At 34.0% G+C, this 13544-nt stretch overlaps 2 protein-coding genes across 2 annotated transcripts; one reads left to right on the top strand and one right to left on the bottom strand.

Moving 5' to 3' along the window:
- Positions 1 to 435: 435 nt before the first annotated feature.
- LOC104738088 (uncharacterized) lies at positions 436 to 1265 on the bottom strand. Its single transcript, XM_010458324.3, has 2 exons — positions 953 to 1265; positions 436 to 864 (listed from the first exon to the last, which is right to left on the bottom strand). The coding sequence occupies exons 1-2, from the start codon at positions 1216 to 1218 to the stop codon at positions 528 to 530; spliced, it is 603 nt and encodes a 200-aa protein (XP_010456626.3). The 5' UTR covers positions 1219 to 1265; the 3' UTR covers positions 436 to 527.
- A 10012-nt stretch (positions 1266 to 11277) lies between these two features.
- LOC104736225 (uncharacterized) lies at positions 11278 to 13424 on the top strand. Its single transcript, XM_010456177.3, has 4 exons — positions 11278 to 12043; positions 12117 to 12373; positions 12477 to 12928; positions 13000 to 13424. The coding sequence occupies exons 1-4, from the start codon at positions 11922 to 11924 to the stop codon at positions 13267 to 13269; spliced, it is 1101 nt and encodes a 366-aa protein (XP_010454479.2). The 5' UTR covers positions 11278 to 11921; the 3' UTR covers positions 13270 to 13424.
- The last annotated feature ends 120 nt before the right edge of the window (positions 13425 to 13544 follow it).

The raw sequence follows: 13544 nt of genomic DNA, 5'->3' as shown, positions 1-13544 counted from the left end.
ATTATAGCTCACATTCCATAAATTTTCAAAAATAGAACTATTTAACCATTAAAATATTTCAAATAGGGTTTAGTGTTTTGAATCATGCTACCTCTAATACTCTTGGGTTTGTTAAACAATGCCTGGATTTTTTCAAAAGTGATCATGGATCTTATATGGTTGTGTTGGAACATCAAAGCTAGAACAGACGGCACTCCTTGTCTTTAGGAGTTTCGGTTTAAATTTGTGAAAAGAGCTAACAATATCTAACGTAGTAAATATTTGAAAACATGATAATTCTAGTATTGTCCCTCCTCTCATAGCGTGGGTTATATAATCTTACTTAAATATATTATATATATATATATATATATATATTAAAGAGAATGAAATAAGATCGTAAACAAATTAAGAGAAAAAATATATAGTTTGCAAAATTGTTCGGAAGAAAAAAGATCTTGAGTAATAGTAGTTATAATCAGGGAAACACAGCGAAAGAAAAAAAGAGAAAATAAAAACAGGAATTGTATAAGATGAGAAACACCTAGCTAATTACTATCACTGTAATGATATCCTGATAAAATCTTCAACTTTGTGAAAGAAGAGTGACAATGAATCTTCTCAACATTCTCATGGCTTCGGGTTAGATTATGACACCTTATATCAACATGTCCTGCGTTATCGCTCTCTCCGTAATTTTTATGCTTTGCCCTTAACTTAATATCTAATTGTTCGAGAACGACGTCTGGATTACCCTCCGCAACGAAATCCACTGAGAAAGCCGTGTGACTTGGAGACTTACGTTCGTTAGAAGTATTTAAAACGGCAGCGTTTAAGGGACCAAGCCTCACCCCAGTTTCATCGCTTCCGTAGAGGATAGAATACCTGCAATATGACCATATATATTAATATGACAATATAATAAAACTAGGGTTGATATATAAATGAAGCTATATATATATATATATGATACCTAGAGCTAGGGTTTTTGACGAGGAAATCAACATGCCATGTAGCGGAGGAGGGGGATAGGGCAATGGATTGGATTGAGAATTTAGCGTCGCAGGGAGCATTGTCGACGAAGTTATAGAGATACACCAATAAGGCGATGACGGTGAAGATACCGCCGCAAAAGCCTGTGCATACCAGTCCACCTTCTTTGCAGGTGAGTTCACGATCTTGCGTTTTCGGCAAAGTTGCTTCTTCTGCCATGTTGTAAGAATTGGTTTTGTAACCCATTCTTAATTTTTTTGTTCTCTCTGTTTTTACGTGTGTTTAAGTTTGGAGAGGAAAAAAAGACTTGTTGTTAACGTAATTATAGAGACGAAAAGAAAGAATATGTGTAAGATATATATATAATATTTTATTTATGTGTTGATAAGATCGATAATAAATACTGTAAATTCGATTTGATCTCCTATTTACTTTTTTTTTTTACTTTAAAATTTGTTGATAGGATTCAGATTATGTTTTGGAGATATTATTAATTTCCAAAACAAATTATAACCAGCGATATACCGCGAAACAAGTTATTATTTATATTATTTGTTAATGTATTATTTTAATAACTAGGTTTTGAACTCACGCTACACGTGGATATATTTAATATATTTTGATGAAAACTATATATGATTAAGGACGGTAGTAAAATATTATCTTATAAAAAATTTAAATTAGTATTAAGAAAAAAGTTAAATTTCAAATACACATTTTTTTGAAATATAAAAATCAGTTGTGTTATAAAATCAAATCTGAAAAAAAAACATCATGAATTTAACTCGACATCCCGGCGAGGAGAATTAAACTGATAACCTCATATATCCTAAACCATTCTTTGACCACCAGAAAAACAAAACAATTTTATCATCATGAATTTAACTTTTTTTCATATTTAATTGATCGCTACCACCTATGTTTTTGTGTGTTTTATTCAATGTTTTCTTATTCTTCATATTCTTTTTTGTCATTTCTATTGTCAAATTTTGTGGTAATCGTCATCATTACTTTTACCGTCTGGTTCTTCGATATACTTTTTTTCTTCTTTTTCCTCGTCAACTTCTTCACATTCTTCCACTAAAAAACCATTTTTTAGACTACCACACAACTTGTTAATCCATCAAACTCCAAGAACAAAATCATTTCTTTTCTCATAAAAATAAAAAATAAGAAAAAAATAAAAAATTAATGAAAGAATATCAACTCATCTATAAAATCATACATAAAAATATGTTTTACAGCTCGTAAAAAATAAAAAACACGAACGTATATAAATAATATAATTTATGTTTTACATAAATACTTATAATATTTTAAACTTTTAAAAGGTTTCGAAATATAAATTTTGAACCTTTTAAAAAATTTCAATATTTATAATTTTTAACCTTTTAAAATTTAAAAATTATAATATTTAAAAACTTTTTAAAAGCTAAGAATTTTTAGAAGTTTCAATATTTATAATATTCACACTTTTAAAATTTTTAAATATTATAATATACTTTTTTGACGCTTTTTAAAGTTTTAATTTGATTAAATAAAAAACTGGATGAAACCGAATATACTTTTAAACTTGGACGCCTAATAAATAAATTTTTCCTGCTTATTCGTTGTTGGAAGCATATTAATCTTATTTATACTTGTTCTGAATCATTGTATAAAAATTTTCTAGCCGATGTGGGATATTGTACACAGTTCTTTTATTTCCATAAATTTAAAATTTTCCTTTCTCTAAAAAATTCTGTAAATTTAAAAAATGTTAATGAATGACATGTCAAATCTTGATAGGTTGTTTAAAATAATTCTTAATAAAGAAAATTCTGGAAATTTTTAAAAAGTTAATTAGTGAAGTGTCTAATCCCTATTGGTGGTTTAAAATCCTAGGTGGACGCCTTTAGGAGCTTATAACTTCTACTTTTTATTAGTACTTCTACTTTTTATTAGTATAGATTTTTTTAATCTAATTTTTTGTTAATTTTAGTGATTTAGTATATAATCTGCGATATACCGCACCATAATTTTACAATCTAAATTAAATCAGTTTGATTAGACATATTTTATATTGGTGTTGTTAAAATAGTAAGTGAAGATTTAACCTTATTGAATATCATATTAATTATATTTTATTTTTTTATATTATCAATTCAATCATGTCATGTCATATAACCTATCATATAATATAACTCGTTTTTGTGATTTTGAAAATTTAATATGTTTAAATATTCATAATTTTATTTTTTATTAAGTTTAGATATATCAGTTATAAATTATAAAATTTTAAAATTTTATAATTTACTATATATGTACGTTTTTTTGGTAATGGACAAGGAGTCAAGCCTCCCTGTAATTTATTAAACTGAAAAAACAGAACTACAAACGAACATGCCTTGGAAACGCAGTTCCGCGGATATCATCCTCAATAATCGTCTCAACAACAATTGGCACAGAGTCTAATGCAAACCTAAAGGCAAAGTAAAAGCATAGTTGGCTAACCCGTTAGCAAGACGGTTAGCTTTCCTATAAATGTGTGAAATGCGGACTATCCGGTCCCAAGATATAAAGCCTTACCATGAACGACAACGAGTGAGCCTCACTAACCCCTGCCTGCAAAAAACAGACAACTAACTCCGAATCAACTTCCAAGTCCAAGCGTACTACTCCCTTCCCCCATGCAATATGAAGTCCATAGTACACCCCCCAAAATTCTGCCAAAGGTGTTGAACAAATACCAATATAAAAAGCAAAACCTCCACACCATTGACCTGTCGAGTCCCGCAGAGCACCTCCAGCCGGAGCTAACCTCGGGTTACCGCGAGAAGCACCGTCCGTGTTCAGTTTGATCCATCCCTCCATTGGCTTATGCCATTTAACCATATTCAGAACTCGATCCCCCACTCTATCCCTTACATTATGGCGCCTATGTATTTGAGTTACTTCAATAGCCAAATCCTTGAGAAACTTTACTTTGTCTTGACATTTCCCAACTTCACCAAACACATACCCACATCTCCACTTCCACTTTTACCCCCACCAGGCAACCAAGGCAAATATGGTGGACCAAGCATACGCAGTAGCCGTATTTTTCAAAGTTAAGTTCCTGTACAACCAGACAAGTAACGTATCACTGAAAAACTGTTGTCGTTGACGTGCAGGCACAATTCGTCTCCATAAGCCTGCAATCGAGGGACAATCACGTAACACATGCATGGTTGTTTCTTCACTCCCTTTACAGACCTGACAAATGCTAGTATCTCCCAGATGTCGTCGAAAGCGTTCAACGTTCGTCATTATAACCTGCTGCCCCACTAACCAGAGAAACGACCGCACTCTTTCAGGACTAAGAACCTGCCAAATCCGATCATAAAACTTCGACATATCCTGCCGGGGCTGGTGATTCTGTACCGATAAAGAGTATGCTGACTTCACCGTAAAAATACCATCGGCAGTTTCACCCCAAGAGAGACGATCACATGCTCCGGTAACCAACTCTATTAATATAAAAAGTGTATGTTTAACATACATATACACATACACTGGAGCGCGTGATCACAATATATGAAGAAAAATTACATTTTTATTAACTTTATTTATTACATGATAATTCACTACATTTAAAATTTAAAATCAAAAGGAGATGATAGGAGAATATTTTTTTAATCTGGAATAAATCTTCTAGATATCTATATTAATTGTAGAACATTATATATGCATATTTAAAACATTTTCATTGTGTTTGGTTATAAGGATAGTAGAGAGAATTAACTAAACTTGTTTGGATATGAATATAAGCATTTAATGGTATTCAATGGTAAATGTTTCCAAAAATATACTTTTGAGCAAAAAATGCTGCAAAAGTACTAGTATAGATACAAATCTAGATATGAAATTATCTATTTGTAAACAAACAATTCCTATTAATTGTTTAGTCATCTCCTATGTATTATAAATTTATAAGCATATCAATTTTGATCTAATCGTATTATAAATGGTAATCAATGTATCTGATGTGCAACATTCGGATTTTCTATATTTTGACAATTTTACACTATACCAACGATAGAAAAATTTTAATTTTATCACTCGAGAACACACTGGATCATTCTACATTCAACATTCTTGTAACACCCGGATTGCCACCTCTTAGTAGGTCACATGTACAATCCCAGTCCATAGACCCACCTTTTTTAATGGGCTTCAAGTCCTCTCACTAGATCCGTGAGCCCATCCATGTCTGACTGCCGGTTTGCTACGTCCGGAAGGCTTTAAAGACTTGTTATCGTCCCAACAAATCACCACATAATTTTTCCCTGTGTTTTTGTCCTCACTCGCACAGTTTCGTCAGTCACTTCCCGGAAGGTCACCCATCCTAAAACTACTCCAGCATAAGCACGCTTAACTGTGGAATTCTCTCAGGATCTTTGACCGAAAAGATAACTGCACTTTGGTGATATAAGTGGCCAAATCAATTTTTTTAAACCTTTCCGCAAGTCTCTGAAACCGGGATGTCACAATTCTAAACTTCAGATTAATTTGCAAGAAAAAAAAAACACTCTCTCAAAATCAAATCTCACATATAAAGTAGGACCTCTAAATATTTTGACAACTCGCTCAAATAACTTCCACGATTTCATTGTTTTATTCCAATTTGAAATATGAAATTTCAAGTACCAACCTCTTTTTCAATGTGATTTTAACCTCTTCTGAAATCTTTTTTAATGTGATTTTTTAATGTGATTTTAACCTCTTCTGAAGAATTAACCTCTTCTGATTTTAATGTGATTTCAAGTACCAACCTCTTCTGAAATCTTTTAAAAGATTTTGATTTGTAGTTTCCGAAATTGTACCATAATTCAAATATACTATTTTTGATTTTATGTGTTTAGAATTTTAAATTTAAATTCTTTTATTTTTACGGGAAAATTTTATAATCCCTTTAAACTATAAATGAAAGCTTGTGAGATAAAGAGAAATTTTGTCATTTTCTTTAATTTTGGTCTTCCGTTAATCTAAAGTTAAAACAAAAAATTTGACCTGTAAAGTATTTATCTAATCCTTTTTATGTAATCAATTTTCCCTATTTTTGGCTCATTTTGATTGACAAAAGAAGAAAAAAAAAAGCTTGTGGGATAAATGTCTAGTCAGGTTACTCGCGACTGGAGTTTAAACCTGACTAGAGTTGAATCTTACTTTATGTTGAACACGCAACTCGATAAAATTCTTTTTCCTCTTTTTTTTCTTGTCATCTGTCATCTGGTAATATTGATAAACTAGGTGGAATACATTGTGAAATACAACTTAAGTCGGTGGAAGATAATATTTTCCCGGAGTCTAACGTCCAAAAAGGAAAACATAGCCGGTGGACGAGTAGATTTCCCCAAAATCATAAGTGACACCAACAAAAAAACAAACAACAAAGCAAATAATTTTAACTTTGAAAAGAGGACGAACCGAAGAACTAAAAACAAAGGCAAACTAGGCTGAGCCTTTACAAAATAAACTAGTCTCAAAACGCAAGGTTTTTTCTTCTGAAACTCTTGTAGCTGAGTTTTACCAAGGATGCCCATGGCCAATCCAACAATAACAACCACCACCTCGTATCAAGATGAGAACAACACTAATGGCTTTCTGGGAATCAAAGGTAAGACGAGATAAACAAGGGTGATAGGAAGGTAAAGGTTGGGCGGTAACACAAACACAGCCACACAACACTAAAGGCTTCAAATCGAACATCACATGAACGAAAGAACACATGGAAAGGACCAAGCAAAGAAGATAACTTATTCCTCAAGCCATGTTGTAGATCTACCAGATCCAGAATTGCTAGCATCTTCTCTGCAAATTGACATTGCCAACCGCCTCCACAAACCCAAATCAAAAATCAAAGCAAAACCAAAAGATTCCCCAATCCAAGGCCAAACAGCTACTTAAAAGACTAACCAAAGAACTTGAAAGAAACTAAAAATGACAGCAAGAGAGAGACTGAGGACCCTACGTCCAATCCCAATCCATGGGCCTTACGTCCTCTCACTAGGCCTGTGAGCCCATCCATATCCGACGGTAGGTTTGCTACGTCCGGGAGGTTTCAAATACTTGTTACCGTCCCTACAAATCACCACATGATCTTTCCCTGCATTTTTTCCTGACTCGCACAGTTCCGACAGTCACTTCCCGGAAGGTCACCCATCCTGAGACTACTCTAACATAAGCACGCTTAATTGTGGAGTCCTTTCAGGACGCTTAACAAAAAAAGATAAGTGCACTTTGGTGACATAGGTGGTCAAATCAATTCTTTTAAACCTCTTTGCAACTCTCTGAAACCAGGGTGTCATAGGTACCCTCTTATGGCAGCGGCGAGGAGCGCCGGCCACCAGAGTGGGCAAACAGAGAACTAAAGGTTGTCAACGGCTAGGGCGAACTCTTCGTTGGGATAGGAACTCGAGAGAGAGAGAGAGAGATACTTTGAAAATGTGAACAAAGAACTTATCAAATATTAACAAAGTCACAATTTCTTTAGCTTGATATACTTAGGTTATTATTTTATTTTTTTTTGAGTTCGGCCTAGCCGCTTCTCTCTTCGGCACAATCTCCGATGTCTCCTTCCCTGGCGGCGTTGATTCCGATCGGCGTCGCTGGGAAGCTAATTTTTCATCCCCATGTTCTTCTCTATGTGAACAAAGAACTGATCAAATATTAGCATCGTTACAATTTATTTAGTTTGATATACATACTTAGGTTATTTTTTTTTTGAATTTGGCCTAGCCGCTTATCTCTTTGGCACAATCTCCGATGTCTCCTTCCCTGGCGGCGTCGATTCCGATCGGCGTCGCTGGGAAGCTGATTCTTAATCCCCATGTTATTCTCTTCTACTTAAGTCTCAGTTCCATTTGTTTCGACGGTGAAGGAACCGGAGGTTCACCGTGTCTCCACTCAGTAAATCCGGCTATGCTTCAGCTTCATTCCCTCCCCCTCCCTACGTCTCTCCTGGTGGTTCCTTTCAGTGAGGTGATTCTCAAAGGTCCCAGCCTTTCATAGCCAAATCTGAGATCTCAGAACGCCTATGCAACCTTGTGTATCGTCTTTGTCATGTGCCTCCCTCGAAGTCAATCTTTTCATCTCTCTGCTCCTTGGATCCAGATCCCCTCACCAAGTGTTTGGCTTGGCTGCAGTTGGACAGGAGCTCTGAGTTAACGCTGGAGCGGTGCAAGATCTTGCCAAGGCCTCTTGACCCACCTCATAGACCCAGGTTTGTCCGAAACCCTCGTCTGCCTTCATGTAGCATACCCTTGTGCCGATTCATGGAATCAAATGTCCAAAGTCTGCAATTGGAACATAATCACCCATGTATACTTTGTTGTTGCGAAGTTTGTTTGAGAACCTTGCCTCTAGATCTGTTTAGGGTCCTTACCTTTGACTACCAAAGATTGATGAGGATCGGCATTATGACCTCGTCTCAACCAAGCGATGGTTACTGCATCCTCTTGGATCTAACATCTTTGTTTCAGATGTTCCTTGTTGAACTATCTCAAGTCCATTGCTGCTTTATTTGTGCTGAATCCGGAAGATATAGGAAAATTGACATTATGATCTTCTCTCCAAGAAGAGAAGGTTACGAACACCTTCCCATTCTTCTCTCCACACCTTCCAGGCAGCCTGAATATTCCCAAGTACAATTCATCAATGTCAAGAAGTGTGTCCCCCATTGCCAAAGTCTGATGAGTATCAGAATTATGACCATCGCTCAATGGAATATGGTTACCAAAACCTCCTCAAGTAAGTCATGCCCGACCTTAACCCTCCTTTCACCCTCCTCCTGCCAATGAGCAGATCAAGCCATCTAGTCTCTTGGCTATGAAAATCCTCTCAACATCCCAATGTAATTTTGATAAGGACAATTTACCACCCTTCCACTGTATCAGCGAATGTGGCGTCGACTACCCTAGAGTTAGCTTGCGGTTTGATGCTTCTTTGCTCAAATCTCTAACACCTCTTGAACATGTTTGTCGATTATCTATCTTCATCTTTATCATATATTTTTCTTTATTAAGCTTTGCTTCTAAAACTTTCACCCTTTAAATGAAAGTAAGGTTTATTTTGTTCAAAAAAATATATATATGAACATAGTTATAGTTCAAAAGATTAATCTGACGGGTATTTTCTCGGATGTATGGTTAGATTAATTTCTAGTCAGATTACTCGGAAGTTCACTAGCAAAGTTGAAGGGAAAATGGGGTATGAGGATTTTGTCTATTTAATAATTGCTTGAACAATTTTTATATGCTTGAATTCGTCTCTGTTTTTTTTTAAATATTAGATTTTAACATGCAGTACACCGCAGAACAATTTTTTAATTAATTTTTTTAATTTTATTTGTTTTTCTTTTTGTGTTTAATATTGTATATTTTTATTTTGAATGTTAATACTAGGATTTCACCCGTATACCACACAAGATGATTTACTTTTTACAGTCATAATTAAATCAGCTTAAAAATAGATATATTTATAGACAAAATTTCTTTTTTATATAGTTTAATGGTTATATTTTTACAGCTTTTTCAGTATTAAATTACTGTTTTTAGATTCAACCCATTATATATATACAATAAAATATGAATCAATTTACAGGAAAAATCCTAAATTACATATAAATTACATGATTGTCATGCTCACATATTACTCTACTAAATCATTACAAAGTACATAGAGCATTTAATAGCCACTTTGGAATCAATTAAACAATCATCATTTAACAAAAATGATGAACAACTCCACCAAACTCATCTCTTTCTTCTCTTCTCCTCCTATATATTTTCCTCCTCTGTAGCCTCAACATCAACCCCTTTAATTTAATTAATCGTTTGAAAAATATACAAATGGATCAAAGCAAAAACCTGGGGTATACCAAAAACTAAAAAGCTTGATAAGTCAAGAGGATAGTATATATTCAATAATAAATATAAAGAGGATACTTAGAAAGCTGAGAAGCTCAGCGTGAGCTAAACTCAGATTTGGTTTCTTTCTCAACATTTATTTGTGACATAACTACACTGAGTCAAAATAAAATAGTGTCGATATGAAATAAATCAAACAAAAACATTTAGTTATTCACTAACCGGAAGATTGCATGTTCACGTGTCGTGAAACCAAATCTTTTTTTTTCAAATAAATGGATTTTAAACCACCTAAGATAAAAAAGAATAGGTATTAAAGATGAAATAAAGAAAGCATAAACATTTTGTACCAAAAAACTAATAAAGGAATAAGTGTGCACCTTTTTATCGCTAACACACCAAATCAAGTGTCTCAACCGGGAAGATTACTTCGTCAGTTGAAATACTAAGTTGTGTATGAATTGAAGCATTTTTGTATTGCTATTGAGACGTTATTTATATAGTTCTTTGAAGATGGTAAAATTAGATGTGCTACGAGATCGAGAAAATATTGGTGAGCAAGCAAAAAATCTAAAAATGTATATGACAATTTTGAATTAATGCAACAGGTTTATGATTAAGGCAACAAATATTTCACTAAGTTGTTCCATATGTATAGTAATTATTTTCCATATTCTATACTATATCGAGTTAATGTATAATAAGAATAGGAAATGTAGATTTGATTTCAGTTTTTTATTATTAATTAGTTTCCATTGGCTATATTGTCTAGAGTTTATTAGTTTCTGTTTGCTATATTTAAATGATTGTGGAAATAATATTTATTAGGTATGTAAATATCACACTAAAGACTAAAGTTGAAAAAAAAAAAAAATAACCATAACTAAAAGGGTAAAATACAAAATGTACTTCAAAAATGTATACATATATAGATGTGAAAAAATGGAATAGAAAAAAATTATAAATTGGATTATAATCATGTTCTTATAATATCTCATATTACTTAAGAATTTGTTAAAAATACTTTTTTTGGAATATCCTTTTTCAAAAAAAAATACCTTTTTTTGAACATTTTCATTTTTACTTTCTTTTACATAATTCCAATAAGTTAAATTAATGTTTAGAATTTTTGTTTAGGTTTGGATTTTATATTTTATATTTAGGATATAGTTTTGAAGGGTTAGAGTTTAGTATTTGGAGTTTGGAGTTTAGTGATTTTATACATAAAAAATGGGTATTTTTAAAAATGATCAATATAAAAAGGTATTTTAGTCCTTTTTAAAAATCCTCATATTATTTTATCAAATTTTAAAAATAAAATAAAACAAAATTAATGTTCCGGAAAAATAAAATAACAATAACCCTAAAGCGAAGAAATAGAGATCATATATGATTCATCGTAAGATCTGAGAGAATTAAGCCAAGTCTTTGTGGAAATCATCGTACTCACATTTCCAAGCAACGATCCCATCCCCGGTGTGAAGCCAATCCTCCAATCAGCTGTGAAATCGAAAGTTATATTATAATTATAATTACTTCCATTATGTAGAGAGATTTGGTTAAATCCTCCAATCAGCTGTGAAATCGAAAGTTAAATCCTCAAACAAACATCACTATGTAGACAGATTTCATATGAACAACAGTAAACGCGAATTACACGTAGGTAACCAAATTAAAAGGTAAACATTCATTCTCGATCGAAAGAAAAGAGAGTTATATTATATGACTAAATGGATTTGGTGTAATCGGCCCAATATTTAAAACCCAAAGCCCCTTTCTTTTAGGAACAAAAAAGAAATTGAAAAATTTGCTTTCTTCCGCCATTGACGTATTCGATGATGTAAGCTTTAAAAGGAAGCTTGACATGATTCTTCTTCTTCTTCAGGTTCAGGTATCTCAAGTGTGAAGTCATTAGACACGTCAATCACAAATTCCTTTACCTCTCTGACAACCTTTCTCCAACGCTTCTCTCTTATATATATATATCGGAATCTTCAAATTGATTTGGAAGAAGAAACCTAACGAAGAACATTTGAACATTCGGAGCTTAATTCGGTAAAAATGGAAGGGATTGCATCTGGGTCTAGTCAAGGAAAGAGAGTGGTGGTGATCGGCGGCGGAATCGCCGGTTCACTCGCCGCGAAATTGCTTCAGTTCGATGCTGACGTAACCCTCATCGATCCGTAAGTTTCTTTCACCAAATTGTTAGTTTTCCTTCGTTTTGGTTTTAAAGCTCAAAACTTGTGTTGAGACCAGGAAGGAGTATTTTGAGATTACATGGGCAAGTTTGAGATCAATGGTGGAGCCTAAGTTTGCTGAGAGAACAGTTATTAACCACAAGAGTTACTTGAAACAAGGCCGTGTTGTAACTTCTCCGGCGATCAATATCACAAATAGTGATGTTATGACTGAAGATGGATCTGTCATTGGCTATGACTATCTTGTGATTGCTACAGGTCACAATGACTTGTTCCCTAAAACTAGACAAGAGAAGCTGTCACATTACCAAGCTGGTATGACTCTTCTTAATCCTCGCATTTGTGATTTCTGTTGGTATTGAGATTGTGAGCGATGATGTTATCCTCACATTCGTGATTTATGTCTATTTGGTTGCAGAATATGAAAAGATCAAATCTTCTAAATCAGTTCTGATTGTTGGTGGAGGTCCATCTGGTGTGGAGCTAGCTGCCGAGATCGCGGTTGATTTCCCAGAGAAGAAGGTCACTCTGGTGCACAAAGGACCAAGGTTGCTTGAATTTGTTGGACAAAAAGCTTCTGACAAAGCATCTGACTGGTTAGAATCAAAGAAAGTGGAAGTGATATTGAACCAATCTGTGGATTTGAGTTCAGCTTCAGATGGAAACAAAATGTACCGGACGTCAGGAGGAGAAACTATACACGCTGATTGTCATTTTCTCTGCGTTGGGAAACCTTTGTCTTCACAATGGCTCAATGGAACTGTTTTGAAAGACAGTTTGGATGGTAAAGGTAGGGTCATGGTTGATGAGTACTTGCGGATTAGGGGTCGAAGCAATGTATTTGCCATTGGAGATATCACTAATATCCCGGTAAGTACAGTTTTTACATAGTATTTTTCTTGGTTAGAGTCTTGTTTTGATTATATGATTCTTAATTACAGGAGATGAAACAAGGATATATAGCAGAGAGTCATGCTAATGTGGTTGTGAAGAACATAAAGGTAATGATGATGTCGGGTGGGAAAAAGAAGAAGATGTCAACTTACAAGCCCGGTTCAGAGTTGGCTATTGTATCTTTAGGTAGAAAAGACTCGGTGGCTCAGTTTCCGTTTGTGACAGTTGTTGGTTGCCTCCCTGGTTTGATCAAGTCCAAGGATCTGTTTGTGGGGAAGACGAGGAAGTCAAGAGGGCTAAATCCTAAACTTGTATAATAAGGTTGAGTCCTTTAGTGTGTTTCAGCTTTTGTGCAATATGTAATCTTGTTTGTGTTTTTGTGTTGATCTCATTGTTTCGGTGTGGAGTGAGTGTGTGGTTTGCTTTATGTTGTTGTGTTGATGTAAAAAAAAAAATTGTTTTGAGTTCCAAATTTCACTTGCAATCCAAAATGTTCTTCCCGATATTATCTAAACCGGAAAATAAACCGAAAAAATCAAATTTAAACCGGAAACCAAACGTAAACCAGAATAAACCATTTTACAGAACAGTT

This window comes from Camelina sativa, chromosome 13, assembly GCF_030686135.1.
Source record: "Camelina sativa cultivar CO46 ecotype springtype chromosome 13, ASM3068613v1".
NCBI lineage: Eukaryota > Viridiplantae > Streptophyta > Magnoliopsida > Brassicales > Brassicaceae > Camelina > Camelina sativa.
Note: the sequence above shows the minus strand (reverse complement) of the source record. Positions and strands in the feature narration are given on the sequence as shown.

What these genes read in the sequence shown, in the direction of transcription:
- LOC104736225 (XM_010456177.3), top strand. Translation starts at nt 11,922, where the DNA reads ATGGAAGGGATTGCATCTGGGTCTAGTCAAGGAAAGAGAGTGGTGGTG. An exon ending in GCTGTCACATTACCAAGCTG is followed by an intron (nt 12,374 to 12,476) that starts GTATGACTCTTC and finishes ATTTGGTTGCAG; the next exon opens with AATATGAAAAGATCAAATCT. An exon ending in GAGATATCACTAATATCCCG is followed by an intron (nt 12,929 to 12,999) that starts GTAAGTACAGTT and finishes TCTTAATTACAG; the next exon opens with GAGATGAAACAAGGATATAT.
- LOC104738088 (XM_010458324.3), bottom strand. Translation starts at nt 1,218, where the DNA reads ATGGGTTACAAAACCAATTCTTACAACATGGCAGAAGAAGCAACTTTG. An exon ending in GTCAAAAACCCTAGCTCTAG is followed by an intron (nt 865 to 952) that starts GTATCATATATA and finishes GTCATATTGCAG; the next exon opens with GTATTCTATCCTCTACGGAA.